We start from the raw sequence: 20,223 nt of genomic DNA, 5'->3' as shown, positions 1-20,223 counted from the left end.
TCCTTTATGTGTTACTATGCTTTTATTAAATGTATTTTCATAAAACAAAATAATCATACAATATTATGATATTTCAATCAACTTCTTTCAGAAAAGATGTCTAATCAAAAATTGCCGATTATTTTGATTAAGGCTTAGTGCATATAATTTTAATTTAGCATAAAGCAGTAAGCAGAGGTTATTTTTTTAATGTATTGTAAAATAAACTTTTTAGTATTAAATTTCAAATTGTGTCATATTGTGTATATATGGACACACAATTATTTTAGTTCAAATTTTTAAGGAAGGTAAAGCATGAATCAAATATATATCATCTTAAATTTAATCAAATAGTTTTCTGGTGAAATCTACGTAATCTAAAGCGCCGGTGATGACATGACCAGATTTTGGATCGGTGTACGGTTTCATACGCTGCGCGCAATAGTCTGCCATTTCTTTTGTGAGGTTCTGGAAAAAAAAATTGAAAAAACGGTTTAAAAATCAATAAATTGAGGAAATTGAATAATAACTTACGGAATATAATTCATCCTTAGTAACGTAAGGTCGCTCAGAGGATGCAGTAATAGCGCGGAAAGCGTTCTCGATTTCTTCATAACTTTGAACATTCTCGGTTTCTTTAGAAATCATAAATGCTATGTATTCTTGCAGTGACACATATCCATCTCTGTTAGGATCTACAACACCGAGGATTTCATCAAATTCAGGGTCAGGCTGTCCTTCTTCAACCTATAAATTTTAAAAATTAATTGTGTTAAAACAAAAAATAACTAAAATCCAAATATTTATAAATTACCATTGGGAGATCATAACCAAGAGCACGTAAGCAAGATTTAAATTCTTGATGGTTTAATTTTCCACTCTTGTCTTTGTCGAAGTGCTTGAACATCATTGAGAATTCTTTAAGCGAATCTTCTGAGACACCTGATTGATTACGTGCTTGAATTTGTTGTTTCAAATTGTGTTGCATTCTCATAGCAAGTTGATCCAATTGATCCCACTGTTGTGCTAATCCAACAGTTGAATGTTCTGTATAACGATTGTCCAAAATTAAATGTTCTTCCAAAATTGCACCAAGCTCTTCTATCTTCTTCAAGTCACCGCGTCTAGCTCGAATTTCGTTCGCCTTATGACATAATGCTTCGAATTGCTCCTCCAAAGAACCGGAGCCGTCCATGAGAGATGTTCTAAAAATTAATACAAGTTTTATATTAATACTTTGTTATAGCTGATATAAATTATCCCACACAATGCATATTTTTTTATAAAGTCAGTTAAGCAATATTATTAGAAATTTACGATTTAAGCATTAGAAACTTTAGTACACATGATTTAATTTGCAGCACTATCGTAGATTAATCTAACAACCAAATTTACCCATTTCTATCCCATCCAAGGATATTGTATCTAATAATACAAAAATACACAAATCAATTATCTGAATGCAACTAGCTATACCAGCGATAGTGATTTTTATGAATAGGTATTCAATTTGTGAAACTTTTTAGTTCATATAATAGTTTAGCGATTTATCATTAAATAAGACAATAGAATATGTACCTTGTTTCTGTAAGCCATTGGTGGAACAAATTAGCATGCTTAGCAAATTCTTTGCGAAGTTTATCGTTTTCTTCTTGACGTACGGCTTCTTTTGTCAATTCACCATCTCGTTCATCAATGATCTTTTGCAAGTTCTTCCATGTATCTTCGAGTGCTTCCATTGTGAACCAAGTATATGGATTTGGTCCAACATTGAAGCTTTTAATTTTTTGATCAAGAGCAGCCAAAGCTTGGAAATCAGCTTGTGCGGATGACAAACTGGCCTGGAACTGTGCATGTGCTTCACGTAGAGCTTTAATTTCTTCAATAGAATTGCAACGAACTGGATCTGTTAAATCTTCTTCTGCATTTTCAAACCATGAATTGAAAGCGGATGCCTTCTTTGCAAAAGTCAAATACAAATCTTCGATTTGACGGAATTGATCTTGCATTCTAAGCAAATGGAATTTGCGTTCTTCTGATGCAGCGCGAAGCTTTTGCCAGCGAGTCAAGACATCTTCATGACGCTTAATGATTGATGGTGATTGTGCATGATTGGCACTAATCAATTGATCTTTAAGTGTTGTAATGTTATGAATTCCTTCTTGTTCAAAAGCAGTGAGACCTGTTCCAGAAAATAAAAATAATTGAGAAAACGTTTGACAATTTAAATAAATCTAAGTAATTACCAGCATCGAAAGTCTCTTGTTTGGTCAAAAGAGTTTGAACAGTAGAAAGATCACGTCCATATTCTTCAGATTTAACATGGTTTTCCTTATCAGCAATCCAACTTTCAACAACGTCACTATGAGAAGAACAAAAATTATTAGAAATTTAAGGCAAAAGACTTTAATAAAATTATTATTACCTCTTCCACATGAATTGCAAATAAGCAGAATTATCAAGCAAAGCATTCTTACGGCGTGCAGCCAAAGCTGAAAGATTGTCCAATTTCTTCTTTAATTGACCACAACGTTGTTGAATAGCGTCGCTATGATGATTTTTATCGGCAACCAAATTTGAACCTTGGTTGCAAATGTCATTGCAACGATCGTTATGGGCAGCAAAGTCACTTTCAAAAGCATCATGTTTTTTCAATAATCCTTGAACTGCGGCCATTGAATCTCCATAATCTTCAACTGACAAGAGTTGTTGCTTTTCAGTTATCCATGCTTCCTCTTCTTCAACCTTTGCCAAAAATTGTTGATAGATCAATGATTCGTCTAATTTTTGACCACGAGTTGCTGCCATATTCTTCAGCTCAGCCCAAGCTTGATTTAAAGCTTTTAATCTTTGTTCAATCTCTGGAACACCCAAGTTGGAAACATCCATCAATTTTTCACCAGCTTCTTGAACAGATTGAATTGCTGGTTCATGAGAAGCTAATTCTGCTTCCAAACGCTTATGCTTCTTTTTGAGATTTTGAACTCCAGTCAAATCACGACCATAATCATCAGAACCAACCAACAATTTCTTTTCTTTTGTCCAGCTTTCTTCGTCAGCGATATCACGGAAGAATTGATGTAAAGTATTTGCTTCATTCAAGCGTGCTTGGCGATGAGCAGCCAAATTTCTGATGCGTTCATAACGTTCATTAATCGATTGACGCTTTTCTTGGATTCCAGCACTATCGAATTGTCCGCTTTCAACAAGAGAATCGGCTTGTGTATTCATATCCTTTATGCGATCTTCGTGAGCTTGGATATCAGCTTCAACAAGTTGGTGTTTCTTCATTAAGTTTTGGACAGATGCCAAATCCTTGCCAGCATCTTCTGATGTCAACAAACTTTCAACTTCTCCTAACCAGAAATCAAGATCTTTAACAGCAGCAATGTATGTTCTTTGCTTGTTGGCTTCCTTTAATTTCAAAGATTTTTCAGTTGTCTTTTGAGTAAGATATTCCCATTGGTCTGCAATTTGAGTCAATCGTTTTTGAACAGCATCTTCTGAACCACTGCATTGATTCTTTTCAATCAAGTTTCCTCCCATAGCTAAAACACTTTGAATTCTATCTGCATTTGCGGCTAATTCGGCTTCGAATGCTTGATGCTTCTGGTGTTTTGATTGAATGTTTGCTGGATCTTTGTAGCTCTCATCTGTTGCCAATTGCAACTTTTCAGCAATCCAATTTTCGATTTCATCAGCATCTCGGCTGAATTGTTGCAATGTTTGTTCATCACCTAATCGTGAGCGTTTTTCAATCAAATCTTCCTTCAAATGACGCCAGCGTTCTAAAACTTCATTGCGCTTATCATCGATCAATTTAGCTGCATAATGTTGTTGGGCAATCAACTGATCGGCCAAAACTTGTAATGCTGCAATTTTTTCCTCATGACCATGAATTGCCTTGTCGAAATCTTCATGTTTCTTAATTAAAACTTCAACATTATCGCCCTTTGAATCGACTTCTTCAGCGTTCAAGAAAGCTTCACGAGCAGACATCCAATTTTCAGCTTGTTCACAATCACGTAAGTAAAGTTGCAAATCGAGATTTTGATCGAGTTGTAAGCGACGAGTTGTCCAGGCATTTTCCAAATCTTCACGAGTTTTAGCTAATGATTCAATCTTTTCTTGAATTTCAGGTGATGCATAATGGTTTGCTTGTAAAAGTTCTGATCCGAATTGTTCGAATGCACTGAAAGTTCCTGCGCGTGCATCAACTTCGGTTCGATGTTCCTATTGAAGTTGATATAAATAAAGATTAGTAAAGAATTTCCTTTGATTTTCGTTTTCATTTTAATGAATTAAAGTGTTTTTGCAAGTTCATATCAATGTACAATCTATATTAAAACAAAAGATCTTTGTAATCTACTGTTATTGTATGAAAGATTATCAAAGATTTGCGCTTAATAATTATAACATGAAAATGTTACTTATTTCAGTTGATGATATGTAATTTATAAAATATTTTTAATACAATTAAAACCATTGCGTATGTTTTAAGTGCCATATGTTAAATTTAAGCCAAAAATGCAATTAACAAATAAGTGTTAAGTTTTGATTTTTTTAAAACTATGAAATACCTGAGGTATACCGTATCGAAAGTCAATTTCGGCGCGATGGTTCTGTTTGTAACGAATAGGTCAATAAATAAGAATTAAATCAACAAAGTAAAAATTCTAAATTGAATCCAGTGAGTCAATAAATGAATTTTTACTCCTTTACTTTGTTGTTTTGCTTCCCATAATTTTGAATTTTATCATGTGATATGAAATAGCGAAGTTGGATAAGATATAAAAATAATAATGAAATTAGTAACATACCTGATGACGTTCAATTAAAGCTTCAGCTCCAGTTACATCATTGGCCAATTCTTCACTTGAAACAAGACTCATCATGGAATTAATCCATGCCATCAAGTCACGGTAGTCACTTAAAAATCTTTGCAAGTCATATGAATCCAAAAGCTTTTCTTTACGCAAATTAGCCTTGCTCTGAATTTGTGTCCATTCTTCATTGATTTCTTTTTGTTTAGCATAAGTTTGATCAGCTGTATCTGGATGAGACTGCATCAAACGATTTGCGGTTTCGTCGAGTTGTCTGATTTTGTCACGCAATGCAGCTAAATCTCTTTCCAAGCCTTCATGCTTTCTTTGAAGAGTTTGAACTGATCTCAAATCTTTACCTAAATCGTCGTTATTCAAAGCATTGTCTTTTTCAGAAATCCAATCTTTTGTTTCATCAACATCACGATGGAATCTTTGAACTTCATGCGCAGAGCCAAGTTGGCTAGCTCTTTCAGTTGTAATATTTTGAAGTTGTTGCCATTCTTCATTCAATGTATGCATTTGTGTTTTGATTTTCAATGCTGCTTCAGTTTGTCCCAATGAAGTCAATTGAACAGCAATTTCATTCAATTTAGCCAAACGAACTTCATTTGCTTTCAAATCATCATTGAAGTCATCAAACTTCTTTTGCAAAACTTCGACTTCCTCAAGATCCTCACCGACATCTTTGATTTGAGCATGACTTTCCTTATTTCTAATCCATGATGAAAGTTCTGCTGCTTCACGGACCAAAACATATGCCTTTACAGTTTCATTTAACTTATTTTGGCGTTCACGTGCCATTGCGATCAAATTGTCATATTGACTATTGATTTGAGCTTGGCGTTTGGCAATTGAATGAGTATCAACAAGGTTTTGTTGACTTGCGCTCAAACCAGCATCGACCTTTTTGATGTAAGCTGCTGGAACAAATCCTTGACGATCATTAATTTCAATTTTCCACCAATCCTTATTGTTAGAGTTCAATAAGGTCAAAATATCGCCCTTTTTCATTGAAACTTCACGTGGACTTTTTTCAGTGTAGTCATACAATGCAACAACACATTCCTTGCCAGTAATATCAACAACTGGTGTTTCTTGTTGACGGCAGTTTTTAGATTGTTCTTGTAATGATTGAATAGTGTTACCAAAAGCTTCAAGATCACAAACCAAAGCTTCATGCTTCTTCAATAAAGCTTCTGAAGAATCTTCTGAGTTACCATAATCTGGATTTGAGACAATTGGAACTTTTTCGCGCATCCAGCTTTCAGCTTCATTTGCATCAGCGAAATATTGGTGTGCTTGAAGAGAATCATCCAAATCTTGCTTTCTTTGTGAAGATTTTTCTCTCAAATTATTCCATTGGTCCTTGAGACTATCAAGACGTACTTTGATTTCATCTGAAGAAACTGGATGATCTTTGACCATATGTTCACCAGTATCAATAACACTAGAAATTCTGTGATCGTGGTTGTTAATTTCAGCCAAAACGGCTTGATGTTTCTTAATCAAATTCTGAACACCAATTAAATCTCGTCCACGGTTTGTTGATGCGGCAATAGGTTCTTTTTCTCTAATCCATGTAGCTTCATCTTCAAGATCACGGTAAAGTTGTTGAATTTCCAATGATTCTGTAAGACGAGCTTTACGATCTGCCATTGGATTTTGTAATGCAGCATATCGCTTGGATAAGCCATTTTCCTTATTGCGAATATTATCAGCATCAAAATGTCCACTTTCAATGAATTTGTTAGCAGCAACCTTGATATTTTCAATACGATCTTGATGAGCCATCACATCAGATTCCAATAAGGCATGCTTTTTCTGAAGATTTTGAACACTTGTCAAATCTTTGCCATAGTCTTCAGAAAGCAATTGTCCTTCTATTTCGCTTAACCATAGCTCGATGTCCTCTACAGTACGATTGAATTGTTGTTGTTGTGATGCTTCTTGCAATTTGCATCCTTTCTTATCTGATGCTTGAACCAATGATTCCCATAAAGAAATGATTTCTTGCATTCTTGAATTTACTTGGGAAGCAGCATAATGATTTTTTTCAATCAATTCTTGTCCAACGGTTGTGATGTCTTCAATTCGTCCTTTATTTGCTGTTAATTCTTGCTCAAAGTTCTGATGTTTTTGAACCTTTCCGTTCAAGTTTGTTGGATCTAAATAGCTGTCATCAGTTGCGAATTTCAATTTCTCACTGATCCATCCTTTTGTTTCATCGCAATCACGTTCAAATTGTTGTAAACGATTTGAATCTTCGAGCAATAAGCGACGAGTTTCGGATTTTTCAAGTAATGCAGATCTACGTGCTAACAACATTGCACGTCTCTGAGCGACATCATCTGCTGCATAGTGTTGTCCATCAATAAGCTTCGAAGCAAAGATATCCAAAGCTTTAATTTTTTCTTCTTGTGCTGCCAAGCTTTTTTCAAAGTCTTCATGTTTTTTAATGAGTGCTTCGACTGAGTCTAAGGAGTCACCCTTATCTTCATTTGCCAAGAATGCTTCTTGTTTTGCCATCCATGTATCAGCTTGTTCTGTATCACGGTAAAAAAGTTGTAAATCCATACATTGCTCGTATAAAATGCGTCTATCTTCCCACAATGAAAGCAATGACAATTTGTCATTTTCTAAAGCTGCCAATTTTTCTTGAATTTCAGCTGCTGCGTAATGTTCTCGGTCTAAAAGCTGACGACCTGCAGTTGTTGTTGATAGGAAACTATCTTCTCTTGCATCGATTTCACCTTTATGTTCTTGATGTCTTTCGAGTAAACTTTCAGCACCAGCAACATCCTTAGCAAGCTCATCAGCAGAAATAATTGCTTTCATTCCATTTATCCATGAAATAAGATCTCTAAAATCTGCTAAGAATCTATGTAAAGAATATGATTCATCAAGCTTTTGCTTTCGTTCCTTTGCTTTAGCAGTTAATGATTGCCAATAAGCTGCAATTTCAGATTGCTTTTCGCGAATTTGATCACTATGGTCTGCGTGAATACTGCACAAACGACCAGCTTCAGTGCCAAGAGTAGCTACTTTATCTTCCAAGGCTGCCAAATCACGTTCAACTCCTTCATGCTTACGTTGCAAAGCTTGTACACTTGCCAAATCACGTCCATAATCATCAGAAGACAAAACGACATCTTTTTCGGCAATCCATGCCACTGTTTCGTCAGCATCACGATTGAAACGTTGAATTTCGTGTGCACCAAATAATTTTTCTTGGCGAAGAATGGCTAATTGCTTTAATCTTTGCCAGGCCTCATTAAGTTCATCTTTTCTTTTGATTATTGTTTCTCTTTCTGGATGACCATCTTGAATTAATTTGTCAGCCAAATCATTGACTTCAAGGACTCTGTACTCTTGTGATGACATATCTTTTTGGAATTCGTCGAATTTTCGTTGTAAAACTTCAACATGTTCCAAATCGTGACCGAATTCATCGGCAGTGACAAAAGTCTCCTTGTCTTTAATCCAAAACATAACTTCCTCACAATGACGAAGATATTGAACCAATACAAGTGCTTGTTGCAATTTCATGCCTTTTTCAGCCAATCGTGAAAGCAAAAGCTCCCACAAACGATGTAATTCATCCAAGCGTGTTTGAATAACATCAGAAGCGAAATGACTTTGATTAATCATCTCTTGACCAGTATGATCAAGTGATACAATAGCATTTGAATGAGCAGCAACTTCTGCTTCAAATGCTTGATGTTTTTGAATTTTTGCTTGCAAATTAGTTGGGTCGCGATAGCTTTCTTCGCTAGCTGCTTGCAATTTCTCATGAATCCAGCTTTCTAGTTCATCAGAGTCACGCTTAAAGTATTGAAAGCGTCTTGAGTCTTCCAATTTTTCTCTCTTCAATCTTGTTTCTAATTTGAATTCACCATATCGATTTAAAACTTGTTCACGGCGCTCTTGGATGTCTTCCGCGCTTTCAAGTATGCGAACTTCTTTGGGTGTGAATTGATCCATTTTTTCTCTTTCTCTTTTTTCTGTCTAAAAATCAATTAAAATTCTTTTATTAAAACCAGAACAAATTTTTAGAAAAAAAAAATTAAAATACTAACTTCTTTTTGTTACTAGCTCTTTACAATTTGACGGTTCCAATAAGATTGAATAAACTTCTATGTATGAAGAAAAAAAAAGATAATTTTAATGTGAAAAATATCAGTCAATATATGTATGTTATGTGCTGCGGATGTATTTTTTCTTCCAATTTACAGTTTTTATTGTTAGCACTTGAACGTACCGCATAATAGTTTGAATGTATGTGTGAGTTAAAAATAAATTATGACATAAAATAAATAGAAGAAAAATTCTTGTAATTCCAAAGTACTCCCCTAATTTAAAATGATAGACTGGAGTAATTGGTGACTATCAGAGAGTTCAAATTATTTGATTTAGATGATTTTTGGGAAATATTTTTGATTTTGAAATTAGAACAAGAGAGAAAGTAGACATTTTGTCGAAGAAAAAAATCAATATTTACGGCTTTTTGGAATATATGAAATTTAAACATTTACCTAATTTTCTTATTAATTAGACAATTGTTGGAAATGAATGCTAAACAATTTGATAATATTCATAGCTTTAATGATGGAATACTTCAAAAAATTTCAATTTAAGTTGCTATGAGGGCGTGGCATATTAAAATTTCAATAACTTAATAAATAACGTATTTAAATAATAATCTTCAGTTAATTTATGAATTATAGTACTTACTTAATTGTTTTTAACTATTTTTAAATTCTGAAACGTCCTTTTTAACAATAAATTAATTTCTCGATTTTTTATACTTCCAAAATGGATATTGATGAAGCAGTGACTGAAAATTTTCGCTTCAGAGAGATTCGAAACTTTGAGAATCTGTGTTCGAATAACTTTTTCTCAATTACCTGTTAATGTCAATTTTAAAGTTTTCAAAGTATCGTCGAAATGTTTATTTAGGTTTAAAAGTACTGAAATTAATGCAACTACGCAGATTTAAAATAATTATTCAATGACACTTTGTTGTTTTACTAATATTAATTAAAATTACAATTATACATCCTGGCGCCACCTATATTACATTTTAAAAAGATTTAAAATTGTTTATTTTTGACAAATTCGTTAAATAAGGCATTAGTAAAAAAAAAACGTAAACAAAATAACAACTGGAATTACTCTAAATTCATTTTACGAAGTTTTGAAAGTTTTCAATGAATTTTAAAACCGATTCTAATATGCAATTAGCTAAAGCGTGTGTGGTTCCTATATGTGAAGGAAAAAAATTTAATTTGGTTCATAAATTTCCTGCAGATACTCAAAGGAGTACAGAATGGCAAAATGCTATTCAACAATATGGAAAAATCGCAAAGTTGCAGGATAAAACTCATGATGCTATAAGAAAAAGGTTTTTTGTATGTGCAAGACATTTTGGAATTAACTCATACAAAAATATTGAGTCCAGAAGTTTGAATCTGACAGCTGTTCCTCATTTAAATTTAGCAAATCTTGATGAATATACACAATCTAAAGCTTATCAGCTTGAACAATCTCAGCAAATTGAAAATAGCCCGAAAAAACCAATACCAACAATATTAAACAAGCTAGCGGTTAGTTCAATAAAGAGCGAGAGCAATACAAAAGTAATTAAGAGAACATATGATGAGATGCAAGGAAATATTATGCCAATGACTAGTGTCAAAAGTCCACAAAACATAAACACAACTAGTTATAATTCAAATGAAATAGTTAAAATTTGTAGAATCGATACCAATAGTGATATAAAATCTGAGGATCATGCAGTTGAAACTGCTAATGCATGCGAAATTAAAGAAGAGCCAAAGGGCAAATTGCTGGCATTGCTTGAAGTCAATTCTTCTCAATATAAAAAATTATTATCGGTCATCAACTCGAATTCGAATGTCGTAGTGATTGATAATATTGAGAATGATTTAAATACTCTTGATGATAATGGTAAGAGATTTTTCATTAATTTCTCACGTAACAAGATTATTTTTGAATTCATTCATCATCTTTATTTTGTTCAATTCACATGGATCTAGAAATCGAAATAATCGTGAATGAAACGGAAATAAAAATTGACAAATTCTGGCTTAGAGATCATTGTCGTTGTGATTCCTGTTTTGACCATTCTACGAATCAAAGAAGGAAAAATGTTTTAGACATACCTGACAATGTGTCAACCAAAAGCTTTGAAGTAAAGGATGATAAGTTGAATGTAATTTGTAAGTATTTTTCAATGATGTACAATTATTGATAATCCAAAAATCTATCTCTTTTGATTTACACAGGGGATGATGATCACGAATCGTCCTATCAAGTAGATTTCCTGGTAGAAAATCAATATGAAAATCGAAAAGAAGAAAAATCGTCTAAAATTCTATGGACAAAAGAGTATATGTCGATTCCAAGCAATGTTTGTCGTGTATCAATGAGGGATTATATGAGTGATCCTGATGTATCTCGAAAGGTTCTTGAAGGTCTGCATTTGAATGGATTTGCATTTATTGATGGCGTTCAAGCAACACAGCAAAACACAGAATTTGTAATTAGACAACTCTTTCCAATCCATAAAACACTTTTTGGTGAGATGTGGACATTTTCAGATGAAAAAAAGGATCATATGGACACTGCATATACCAACTGTAATTGTTTTAATTTTATTTTTTGATTTTTTATGTTTTTATCCAAAATAATTTTGTCCACAGATTATCTCGGACCTCATAATGACAACACTTATTTTAATGATGCTTCAGGATTACAAATTTTGCACTGCATTATGAAGCAGTGTACTGGCGGAGAAAATTTCCTTATTGATGGTTTCCAAGTTGCAGAAAAAATAAAAAAAGAATTTCCTGATACATTTGAACGATTAACTAAAACTGTTGTACCTGCTGAATATATCGAAAAAGATTATCATCACAAATATTACGCACCGATAATAAAATTAGATCCAATAACAAATGAAGTGGTGCAAATAAGATTTAATTTATATGATCGAGCCCCTTTAAATAGTTTACCTCGTAATCAAATTCGTCAATTCTACAAAGATTTAAAGATATTGACTACTGAATTTGAAAATCCTGACAATCGCATATGCTTTATGCTGGAACCTGGAACAGTTTTGATTTTTGACAACTGGAGAGTGTTGCATGGAAGACACGCATATGATGGCAAACGAACAATGACGGGATGCTATGTACAAAGATCTGAATATATGTCTGTACTTCGAGTAAATGGATTAATAAAATAAATAAAATTTAATTCTCATAATGGGTTAAGAATATTTTATGAATTTGTCAAATTGATTTGCGATTTTCCATTTTCAGTATAATTTTATGTAATGTATTATTAACGCGTGCATTCACATATTGCCGTTTACGGAAGATATTCTGCTTCATGCATGTATAAGGTCAGAGTTTGTATATTTCTTTTATCAAGGATTTTGAGTAATTTTTTCTCACTTTAAAATTGCAGTTTGAATTGATTTATTACTTAACTATCATTTACGTCTACAATTTTATTTAACACCAAACACATTTTTTTTACATCATTTCGTTTTATAAGTATTTTTTGACGTATATAACAAAATATGTCTTATGCCATTCTAAATTCCTTATAAACTAATTTGATGACATGAAGGAAAAATATAATTTTTGCATAATGCATAAATACCTAACTATATAGCAGAAAATTTTATTCATCAAACGCAAATTTTCTTATGTACTTTGTACTTACATATTTCTTCGCATACATCTAGAGAAACTAAAATGCAATAAAGATCTACAATATTATTCTGTTTTCAATTTTTAAGCGGGACGTGTATGAAATTCAGTTACGCACGTTTAATTGAAACAACATGATTCGCAATATTTTTCAATCATTGATTTGTGTCTCAAAATTATACACATAAGCAGATTGACATACGTTATAAAAATTCGGAAACAATTATATCTGTATGAACTGGTTAAAATGTAAAATCATAAACATGATCAGTTGGTAATGATATGGGTTTATTACTAAGGCATTGTCTACAAGACATATTAATTAATAATAGCTAAACATTTTGATTACTTTTGATGATTAAATGCTAATTTGACAACTCAATGATTAATTTGAAAGGTATAGTTCAAACGTGCATTTGATATGATCCTTTCAAATATCCATTTTGGAAAGTCATCAGAAGCATTGTTTTATCTTAATAATTGTTGGATTAAATGGAAATACAAATGTAATGTTAGCATATACATCATATCGATAAATGAAAGGATGAAACACGTGACATTAAATTTAACCTTTCATTTCATTGAGCACTAAAGTAAAGTGGAACGATATTGAATGTTAAATAAAGACAAAATATTGTAAACTTACATGCTACATCGTAATCGACGCTGTAGATTAATTGAAAATAAAGTTTAGTTAATGTTTAGCTCGTTGACTGGTCACTTCGATTTTTAAATTGCTAAAAGTCTGCGCAAAAATGTCGCAAGATAAGTTAAGTAGCAGTAATGAAGATTTAATAAAGAGTAAGGATAACGAAGGAAAAGACGTTTCATTTTTCGACAATACAGTTGATATATCGAGTGAAAATGAATATCCTGTGAGCACGGATGCTAAAGAAGAGGATAAAATTGAGGCTATGCCAAGTAAAAGTGATGATCCGCAAGAAAAGAAAGAAAAAAGTGATAACAATGATAAGAATGTTTTGACAAAAATCAATAATAAAAGCTTTATGGAAATTGAAGTTAAACGTGATAAAATGCGATGGCTGTACATGTCAGAATTGGGTGCAATTTTTGGGGAGGATAAGCATTCTCGCGATAGTTTTGTGAAATTATTTTGTACCCGAGTAAGTAATTTAAAAAAAAATTAAACAGTTTTGTGCAAAAAGTGTAGATTTTTGCAACAGGATCAAACAAAATGTTTTATATCAATAATATAATTTAAATCATTTCTCCTTCTTTCCTTCTGTCTGTTATTCCGCTCTAAGCTCCGCCCCTTTTTTATAAACATCAAATTTCCATGCAAAACTAAACCTTTACCAAAAGTTGTGAAACTTTTTGAGATTTGTTTGTTATTACATAAATTTCAATATAAACCCGACTAATCGTTAAATTAAATTCTTCCCACCCTGTTTAATGGGGGAATATTCTAGTTCAGAATAATATTGAAAAAAATTAAAAAAATACAACCCTCGGTTTTGGGGTCATTTTTGTAAAGGACAATAGATTAAATCAATAAATCAACTTTGCTAAGCCTTGGTCAAAGATGAACAAACCGTTTGTGACAATATAAGATCGTTACATGAAAAAAATTGTAATGGTCAAGTTCATGATGACCATCATTTTAGTGCAAAAGAAGATGTTAAGATTTGAAAAGCATTAATTTTATTAGTAATTTGTGCGTATAATATATTCATAGAAACTTGCTTGTAAGTGATAGTTGCAACATTAAATTGTTGCAACAACCTTACCTTAAGTTATGTCATTCTAAAATCAATGTCAGATTAGCCTGCCTACATATTATGTGCATAAATCAAACATTCTATTTTGTATTATTATTTTTTATAATGCGTATTTCTACACAGAACGGAAAAGTAACAGAAAATTTGACTTTGACAAACTTATTATCATATTTTCGTATTTAAAATCTGCAATTATTTAAATGATTTTTGATTCTAATTGTTTCAAACTTAATTATAAATAATTTTCGATAGGAAACCTTGTTTAATGTGTTTAAACTTTTTGATTATGAAAACAACGAAAGTCTAAAACAAGATCAATGGATTGAAAACATTAAGGGAAGATTAATGTGAGTGTTTATGAGATTATTAGTTATTATGTGTATAAAGTTAAATTATGTGCATCAATTGCAGCGATGAAAAGCAAATAGATTTTGCTGAGCAGCTTGAATCGGTTGCTTATGTTATATGCGGTGAAAATATCGTAACGTTCGATGATTTTGTGCAAATATGGAATGCGAAAGGAATAGTTGATAAATTCTATCGCTTAATAGGTATGTGTAATGACGAATAAATGATATGTATGTTCATTGAAAAAACTTAAATGCATAAAATTACGTAGACGTTGAAGGTGTGAACGCAGTTTCAACAACACAAATTAATGAATGTGTTTCGAACTTAACAAACTCAAGACCAAGAACCGGATTTGATAATACATCATTGGAAAAATTAGAACAATTGTTTCGCAAAACAGTTGGTGATGGCAAAGAAATCAAACGAGATGATTTCAAAAAAATTGTCATCTCTAAAAATGTAAGATATTTTTGAAAATGGATATTTGAAATAATTATAATTGAAAGAATTTGATTTAACAGCCATTTTTCACTGAACGTGTCTTCCAAATCTTTGATAAAGACAATTCGGGAACAATATCGCTTCAAGAATTCATTGATTCGATGCATCAATTTGCTGGACAATCAACCGAAAATAAGATTAAATTCTTATTTAAAGTTTACGACTTGGACGGTAAAATTCTTCATGCCTTGAAAAAAAATATGTTAAGACATATTTATAGCACGTGCGTTAATTTTCAGGTGATGGTTTGATTCAGCATGAAGAACTGCAACACGTTATGCGAGCATGTATGGATGAAAACGGAATGAAATTTAGCGAGACTCAGGTGAATTATGCTTTTATATGAGTAATGCCGAGTGATAGCAAAAAAAAAATTATGCTCAATTTAAAATTATCTTTAAAAGATTGATGATCTTACTAGAGCCATGTTTGATGATGCAGATTCCGAAAATAGGGGAGGTAGTCGTAGTGTCTTTGCTTTTAAATTCTTTTCTAATAATCGAACATGTCTTTTAAGCCATTACATACGAAGCATTGACAAATCAGCTGACGAAACATGGAGGTTTACTTGAGAATTTGAGTATAAGCATTGATCGTTGGTTGGTTCCACTTCCACAAGATCATGGAAAGAAGACAACAAACCATATGAATCGTATACCGCATCAACTTTCAACTCCATACATTAAGAATAACTATGTATATTTGATATTCATGTGTGTCTTCATATTCATCAATCTCTTTCTGTTTGTTATGAGAGCTTATCAATACAGAAAAAGCAATTATTTAGTTATATTTGCAAGAGCTTGTGGTTATTGCTTAAACTTTAATTGTGCATTTGTTTTGGTTTTGATGTTAAGACACACTATTACGTACTTGAGAACTCATGGATTTAATTCTTTTTTGCCATTGGACCAGCACATTTATCTTCACAAACTTACAGGATGGTTAATAGTTTTTTATGGCACATGGCACACCCTTATGCATCTCATAAATTTTAGTAAGTTAATGTGACATTCGAAATAGTATTATTTTATTGATTGCCATTTTTATATTATTATTAAACAGGTTTTGTTGTCGTCTCTGACCCTGTAATAAACAAAGCAAATTACACATTAGCTCAATGGTTCTTCACCTCGACACCAGGATTGTTTGGGTTAATCCGTGGTTGGGCAAATCCAACAGGTTTCTTACTTGTTGTAATAATGGCCATCATGTTCATTTGCTCTTTGCCATATGTTCGCCGAGGAGGAAGTTTTGAAGTTTTTTATTGGACACATTTGCTGTATGTTCCATTTTTTGTATTAGTTCTTCTTCATGGACCCGTATTTTGGAAGTTTTTCTTAATTCCTGGCTCTATTTTCATAATAGAAAGAACTTTGAGGTACGCTGTTTAAATGCTTAACATTTATACACAGTTAATTTTTAAAATAAATCTTTAGATTTATCTGGATGCGATCAAATCGTGGAAAATCATATGTATCATCCGGAATAATATTGCCGTCAAAAGTCATAAACTTAGTTATCAAACGACCATTCCATTTCTGCTACCGACCGGGAGATTATGTCTTTATTAATATTCCAGCAATAGCAAAATATGAATGGCATCCATTCACATTGAGTAGTGCACCGGAAGATAGTGATCATATTGGACTACATATTAGAGCTGTGGGTGAATGGACAAATCGTTTACTAAATTTCTTTCAAATTGAACAAGAACGCCTACATAGTGGAGAAGTTTTACCATATGATGAACAAAATCATGGCAAGAATATGGAAATGCAAGAAATGATTAAAGATTCATATCACAAGCTAAATGAAAGAAATGATGGTAAAAATATGAGACAGAATATGATATTAACAATAGAAAATAAAACTTCGAACAAAGGTCCTGTTGAAAAATCTGCATCTATGTCTGCAATTACAATGAATAAGGAAAAGAAGTAAGAAAATATTTTACAAATTTGATTTAATTTTTATATGCATTTACAATTTTACAGTAAGCATGAAACAATTCGTTCGGAATCTGAAAATTCTTTTAACGCTAAGAATATGTCAATAGCTCAAAAGAATATTCAGTCATTAGAGAAGGCGTATCATAGTCCACAGAATAAAACGATTGCTCAAAGTTTCCGCTACATGCGTAATAAGCCTACAATTATTGCATTTTCAACTCCAAGTTTGGAATCTTATGAAACTAACAAAAAACTAGATGAATTGAATCCGTCTAAATCTGCTGAAGAAGGTAGTAATCATATTGCTGTAAATTTCCCAGTTGGCAAACCATTGGAAATATTCATTGATGGTCCTTATGGAGCACCTTCAAGTCATATATTCCGAGCACAACATGCTGTATTGGTTGGAACAGGAATTGGCGTCACTCCATTCGCGTCTATTTTGCAATCTATCATGCATCGATACTGGAAAGGTGATTAATTAGTCTAGTGATAATTTTTTTCACTCTATTTTTTTAAACATTATAATAGCTCGTCATGTTTGTCCAAATTGCGATTATTCTTGGGCATCAAATATTCCTTCAACGGTTATGAATTTGAGAAAGGTTGACTTCTTCTGGATCAATAGAGACCAACGATCATTTGAATGGTTCGTCAATTTATTATCTCAACTGGAAATAGAGCAGGCAGAATTGGGTGGTGCAATGGAAAGATTTTTAGATATGGTGAGTTTTACATTCACTAAGCGTAAATATTTACATATAAAATAAATATCATTGTATGTTAGCACATGTATATAACATCAGCTCTTCAGAAAACTGACATGAAGGCAGTTAGTTTACAATTGGCTCTTGATTTGCTACACGAAAAAGAGAAGCGTGATTTGATTACCGGATTAAAAACCAGAACCATTGCTGGTAGACCAAATTGGGATAAAGTATTTAAAAAGATTCAGGATCAAAAGAAAGGAAAAGTTACAGTTTTCTATTGCGGTCCACCACAACTTGCTAAAACCCTACGACAAAAATGCGAACAGTTTGGATTTATGTTTAGAAAGGAAGTCTTTTAAAATGATTAAAATTCTCATTATTTATTTTTACTATTCGATATTCGTTATTTAATAATATCACTAACATTATCGTTCTCTTAATAAATATATTTTTATGTAATTTTTTTTTCGATAATATTAACAATAAATAAGTTTAAATCCAACCACACTTTTTGAGCATGCTTTTTCGTTTAGACTTCCTCAGAGGCCTAGTTAAAACTATTGTACCACTAGTTTTTGAATGAAATGTGGGGTTGAACTGACTAATTGTTGGTGTATTTAGTGAGAGTACATTGTTATATTGTTGCTTAATTATTTCATGACATTTTGTAGCGAGGTATCGAAAAACATTAGAAACATTCAGATCTTCTTTGACAGATGTTTGAAAAAGCCGGACACCTAAATTTTTGGCGAGTAGTTCAGTTTCTTCACTAAAATTAAAAATTATCATTCAATTAAATTTAATGATTTAATTTTAAACACTGATCTGCCTTACAAAGTAACTATTGATTGTTCAATTAAATCAATTTTATTTTGCACTAAGACCGTGGGAATTTCTCCACATTCATTTTCTACTTTCTTTTTCCAATCTTTAACTGCCTCAAAGGAGTTTCTATCAGTAGTACTAAAGGTAATTACACATGCTTGCGCACCTCTATAATAAGCCTTTGTTATAGCATCAAATTCTTCTTGACCCGCAGTATCCTTAATTAAAGTGAAAGTTAATTTACTTCTTTTTCTTCTTCTTTTTGTGCATATTCAAATTGAACAATATTATTGTATTACTACATACCCATAACATAATTCGAACATCTTCACCATCAATGCTGAAAGTAGATGAAAATATGTGAATAATCATAAAACATTATTTTAATAATATGCTTTATTACTCTATCATTCTCTCTAGAAAATCGACGCCGATTGTTTTTTTGTAATCCTTTGTGTAAATTCCCTTACAATATCTCTGTATCATACTGCTTTTACCGACACCTAAATTGCATTACATTTTTTTAGAATTCGCTCTTTCACAATAGTGTATCTAAAATTATAGACCTACCTCCATTTCCAACAATTACAACTTTAATAGCAATTTCTAATTCTTCTTCTCTGATCATGTCTATTAAATTATTTGTTTCTAGATTTTTTAAGGAATGATGAATCTGCTTGTTCCTTAAATCAAATACAATTCGTATTGTTTTAATTTTATTAAGCATAATTAAGAAAGGTTAATAATCTGATTGGATATAACATGAAATATAAAGAAATTTCAGACACACGAATTGAACTTTGAGATCAACGGACTCAAAAATATTTTGACAATTTTTCAGAGGCTCTTGATATTTAATTGAAGAAGAATGCTAAAGATAAAATTAAAAATTTTGTATTTCAGAAGAAATGTGTTTTGAATAACAAGACAATAACAAATTCCGTTATGAAATTCAATGAATATCAATTTTTTGCTTCATAACATCTTTGGAAACTTTCTTCTTTTTTTCTTTTCCGAAGATCTCTTTTTCGTCGTTTTCTAAAAAATTCATATAAATCTGCATCAAGTTTGCACTATAAATCATAATTTTTTTTAATGATTTCTATATTTTGTTTAATTTCACAAATGTCTCTTTTAGGAAATTCCCAAACGATCAATCATAAAAAGTTTTCTCTAAATTCACTATTTTAATATTTTTTTAGATACCTTCAAATAATAGAACTGATCTTAAGTTAAATATTTTTTAAAGATTTAATGCTTTAATTCCTTCACTTTTTCTATAATTAATGTTTCTTCAATATTAAATTTCTGTATTAATTATTCTTCATTTTTTCAGCCATTGTTCTCATGTAAAACTTTTTTATTAAAAATTCTTTTTTGGCTAATGTCCGTTAATAACATACACCTGTATACGTGAGTCAAGAGCTTACAAACAACTGAAGAGTGAAGAATATTTGTGGTAAAAAATGAATATGTACAACAACATGTGCAAGAAAACATTGAGGTAATGTGTTGTTTAAAAGAACAATGATTATCATGATCATCATCATTTTTTCTTCTAAATGTTTCTTCGGTAGTTCTTTTTTGATGATGTGAAGAAT

General features: G+C 31.9%; 4 protein-coding genes across 7 annotated transcripts; 2 read left to right on the top strand and 2 right to left on the bottom strand.

The window, feature by feature from the left end:
- Positions 1-3: 3 nt before the first annotated feature.
- alpha-Spec (alpha spectrin) lies at positions 4-9,658 on the bottom strand. 4 transcript variants are annotated; one of them, XM_070640407.1, is made up of 11 exons: positions 9,537-9,658; positions 8,882-8,938; positions 4,800-8,810; positions 4,560-4,601; positions 2,405-4,212; positions 2,226-2,341; positions 1,558-2,161; positions 1,375-1,404; positions 794-1,184; positions 514-726; positions 4-447 (listed from the first exon to the last, which is right to left on the bottom strand). In XM_070640407.1, the coding sequence occupies exons 3-11, from the start codon at positions 8,784-8,786 to the stop codon at positions 322-324; spliced, it is 7,317 nt and encodes a 2,438-aa protein (XP_070496508.1). In that variant the 5' UTR covers positions 8,787-8,810; positions 8,882-8,938; positions 9,537-9,658; the 3' UTR covers positions 4-321. The 4 variants fall into 4 exon arrangements, with proteins under 4 accessions (XP_070496508.1, XP_070496509.1, XP_070496510.1 ...); XM_070640408.1 differs by lacking the exon at positions 1,375-1,404; XM_070640409.1 differs by lacking the exon at positions 4,560-4,601.
- A 298-nt stretch (positions 9,659-9,956) lies between these two features.
- Tmlh (Trimethyllysine hydroxylase) lies at positions 9,957-12,105 on the top strand. Its single transcript, XM_070640445.1, has 4 exons — positions 9,957-10,772; positions 10,862-11,044; positions 11,111-11,464; positions 11,528-12,105. The coding sequence occupies exons 1-4, from the start codon at positions 10,013-10,015 to the stop codon at positions 12,070-12,072; spliced, it is 1,842 nt and encodes a 613-aa protein (XP_070496546.1). The 5' UTR covers positions 9,957-10,012; the 3' UTR covers positions 12,073-12,105.
- A 1,446-nt stretch (positions 12,106-13,551) lies between these two features.
- Nox (NADPH oxidase) lies at positions 13,552-18,156 on the top strand. The gene is made up of 13 exons (XM_070640558.1): positions 13,552-13,668; positions 14,536-14,630; positions 14,695-14,834; positions 14,903-15,093; positions 15,156-15,306; positions 15,375-15,460; positions 15,540-15,594; positions 15,653-16,132; positions 16,201-16,516; positions 16,575-17,075; positions 17,133-17,560; positions 17,619-17,812; positions 17,875-18,156. Exons 1-13 carry the CDS (start codon positions 13,552-13,554, stop codon positions 18,154-18,156), a joined length of 3,036 nt encoding a protein of 1,011 aa, XP_070496659.1.
- Positions 18,151-19,768, bottom strand: Rab23 (RAS oncogene family member Rab23). Its single transcript, XM_070640560.1, has 5 exons — positions 19,193-19,768; positions 19,026-19,125; positions 18,929-18,962; positions 18,632-18,840; positions 18,151-18,566 (listed from the first exon to the last, which is right to left on the bottom strand). The coding sequence occupies exons 1-5, from the start codon at positions 19,347-19,349 to the stop codon at positions 18,290-18,292; spliced, it is 777 nt and encodes a 258-aa protein (XP_070496661.1). The 5' UTR covers positions 19,350-19,768; the 3' UTR covers positions 18,151-18,289.
- Positions 19,769-20,223: the final 455 nt, after the last annotated feature.

The sequence above is a fragment of the Chironomus tepperi genome, unplaced genomic scaffold (assembly GCF_022539635.2).
Source record: "Chironomus tepperi strain 1889 unplaced genomic scaffold, CSIRO-AGI_Ctep_v1 contig_219, whole genome shotgun sequence".
NCBI classification, from domain to species: Eukaryota; Metazoa; Arthropoda; class Insecta; order Diptera; family Chironomidae; genus Chironomus; species Chironomus tepperi.
This window is presented reverse-complemented; position numbering and strand designations above follow the sequence as displayed.

Bases quoted from the DNA above. Each gene is read 5' to 3' on its own strand.
- alpha-Spec (XM_070640407.1), bottom strand. From the start codon at position 8,786: ATGGATCAATTCACACCCAAAGAAGTTCGCATACTTGAAAGCGCGGAA. The intron at 2,342-2,404 runs GTAATAATAATT...TTCTTCTCATAG, and splicing joins TTGCAATTCATGTGGAAGAG to TGACGTTGTTGAAAGTTGGA. The intron at 448-513 runs GTAAGTTATTAT...TTTTTTTTCCAG, and splicing joins CTAAGGATGAATTATATTCC to AACCTCACAAAAGAAATGGC.
- Tmlh (XM_070640445.1), top strand. From the start codon at position 10,013: ATGAATTTTAAAACCGATTCTAATATGCAATTAGCTAAAGCGTGTGTG. The intron at 10,773-10,861 runs GTAAGAGATTTT...ACATGGATCTAG, and splicing joins AAATACTCTTGATGATAATG to AAATCGAAATAATCGTGAAT. The intron at 11,465-11,527 runs GTAATTGTTTTA...TTTTGTCCACAG, and splicing joins GGACACTGCATATACCAACT to ATTATCTCGGACCTCATAAT.
- Nox (XM_070640558.1), top strand. From the start codon at position 13,552: ATGGAAATTGAAGTTAAACGTGATAAAATGCGATGGCTGTACATGTCA. The intron at 13,669-14,535 runs GTAAGTAATTTA...AATTTTCGATAG, and splicing joins TGAAATTATTTTGTACCCGA to GAAACCTTGTTTAATGTGTT. The intron at 15,461-15,539 runs GTGAATTATGCT...TATCTTTAAAAG, and splicing joins TGAAATTTAGCGAGACTCAG to ATTGATGATCTTACTAGAGC.
- Rab23 (XM_070640560.1), bottom strand. From the start codon at position 19,349: ATGCTTAATAAAATTAAAACAATACGAATTGTATTTGATTTAAGGAAC. The intron at 18,963-19,025 runs GTAATAAAGCAT...ATCTACTTTCAG, and splicing joins TTTCTAGAGAGAATGATAGA to CATTGATGGTGAAGATGTTC. The intron at 18,841-18,928 runs GTATGTAGTAAT...ACTTTAATTAAG, and splicing joins ATGTTCGAATTATGTTATGG to GATACTGCGGGTCAAGAAGA.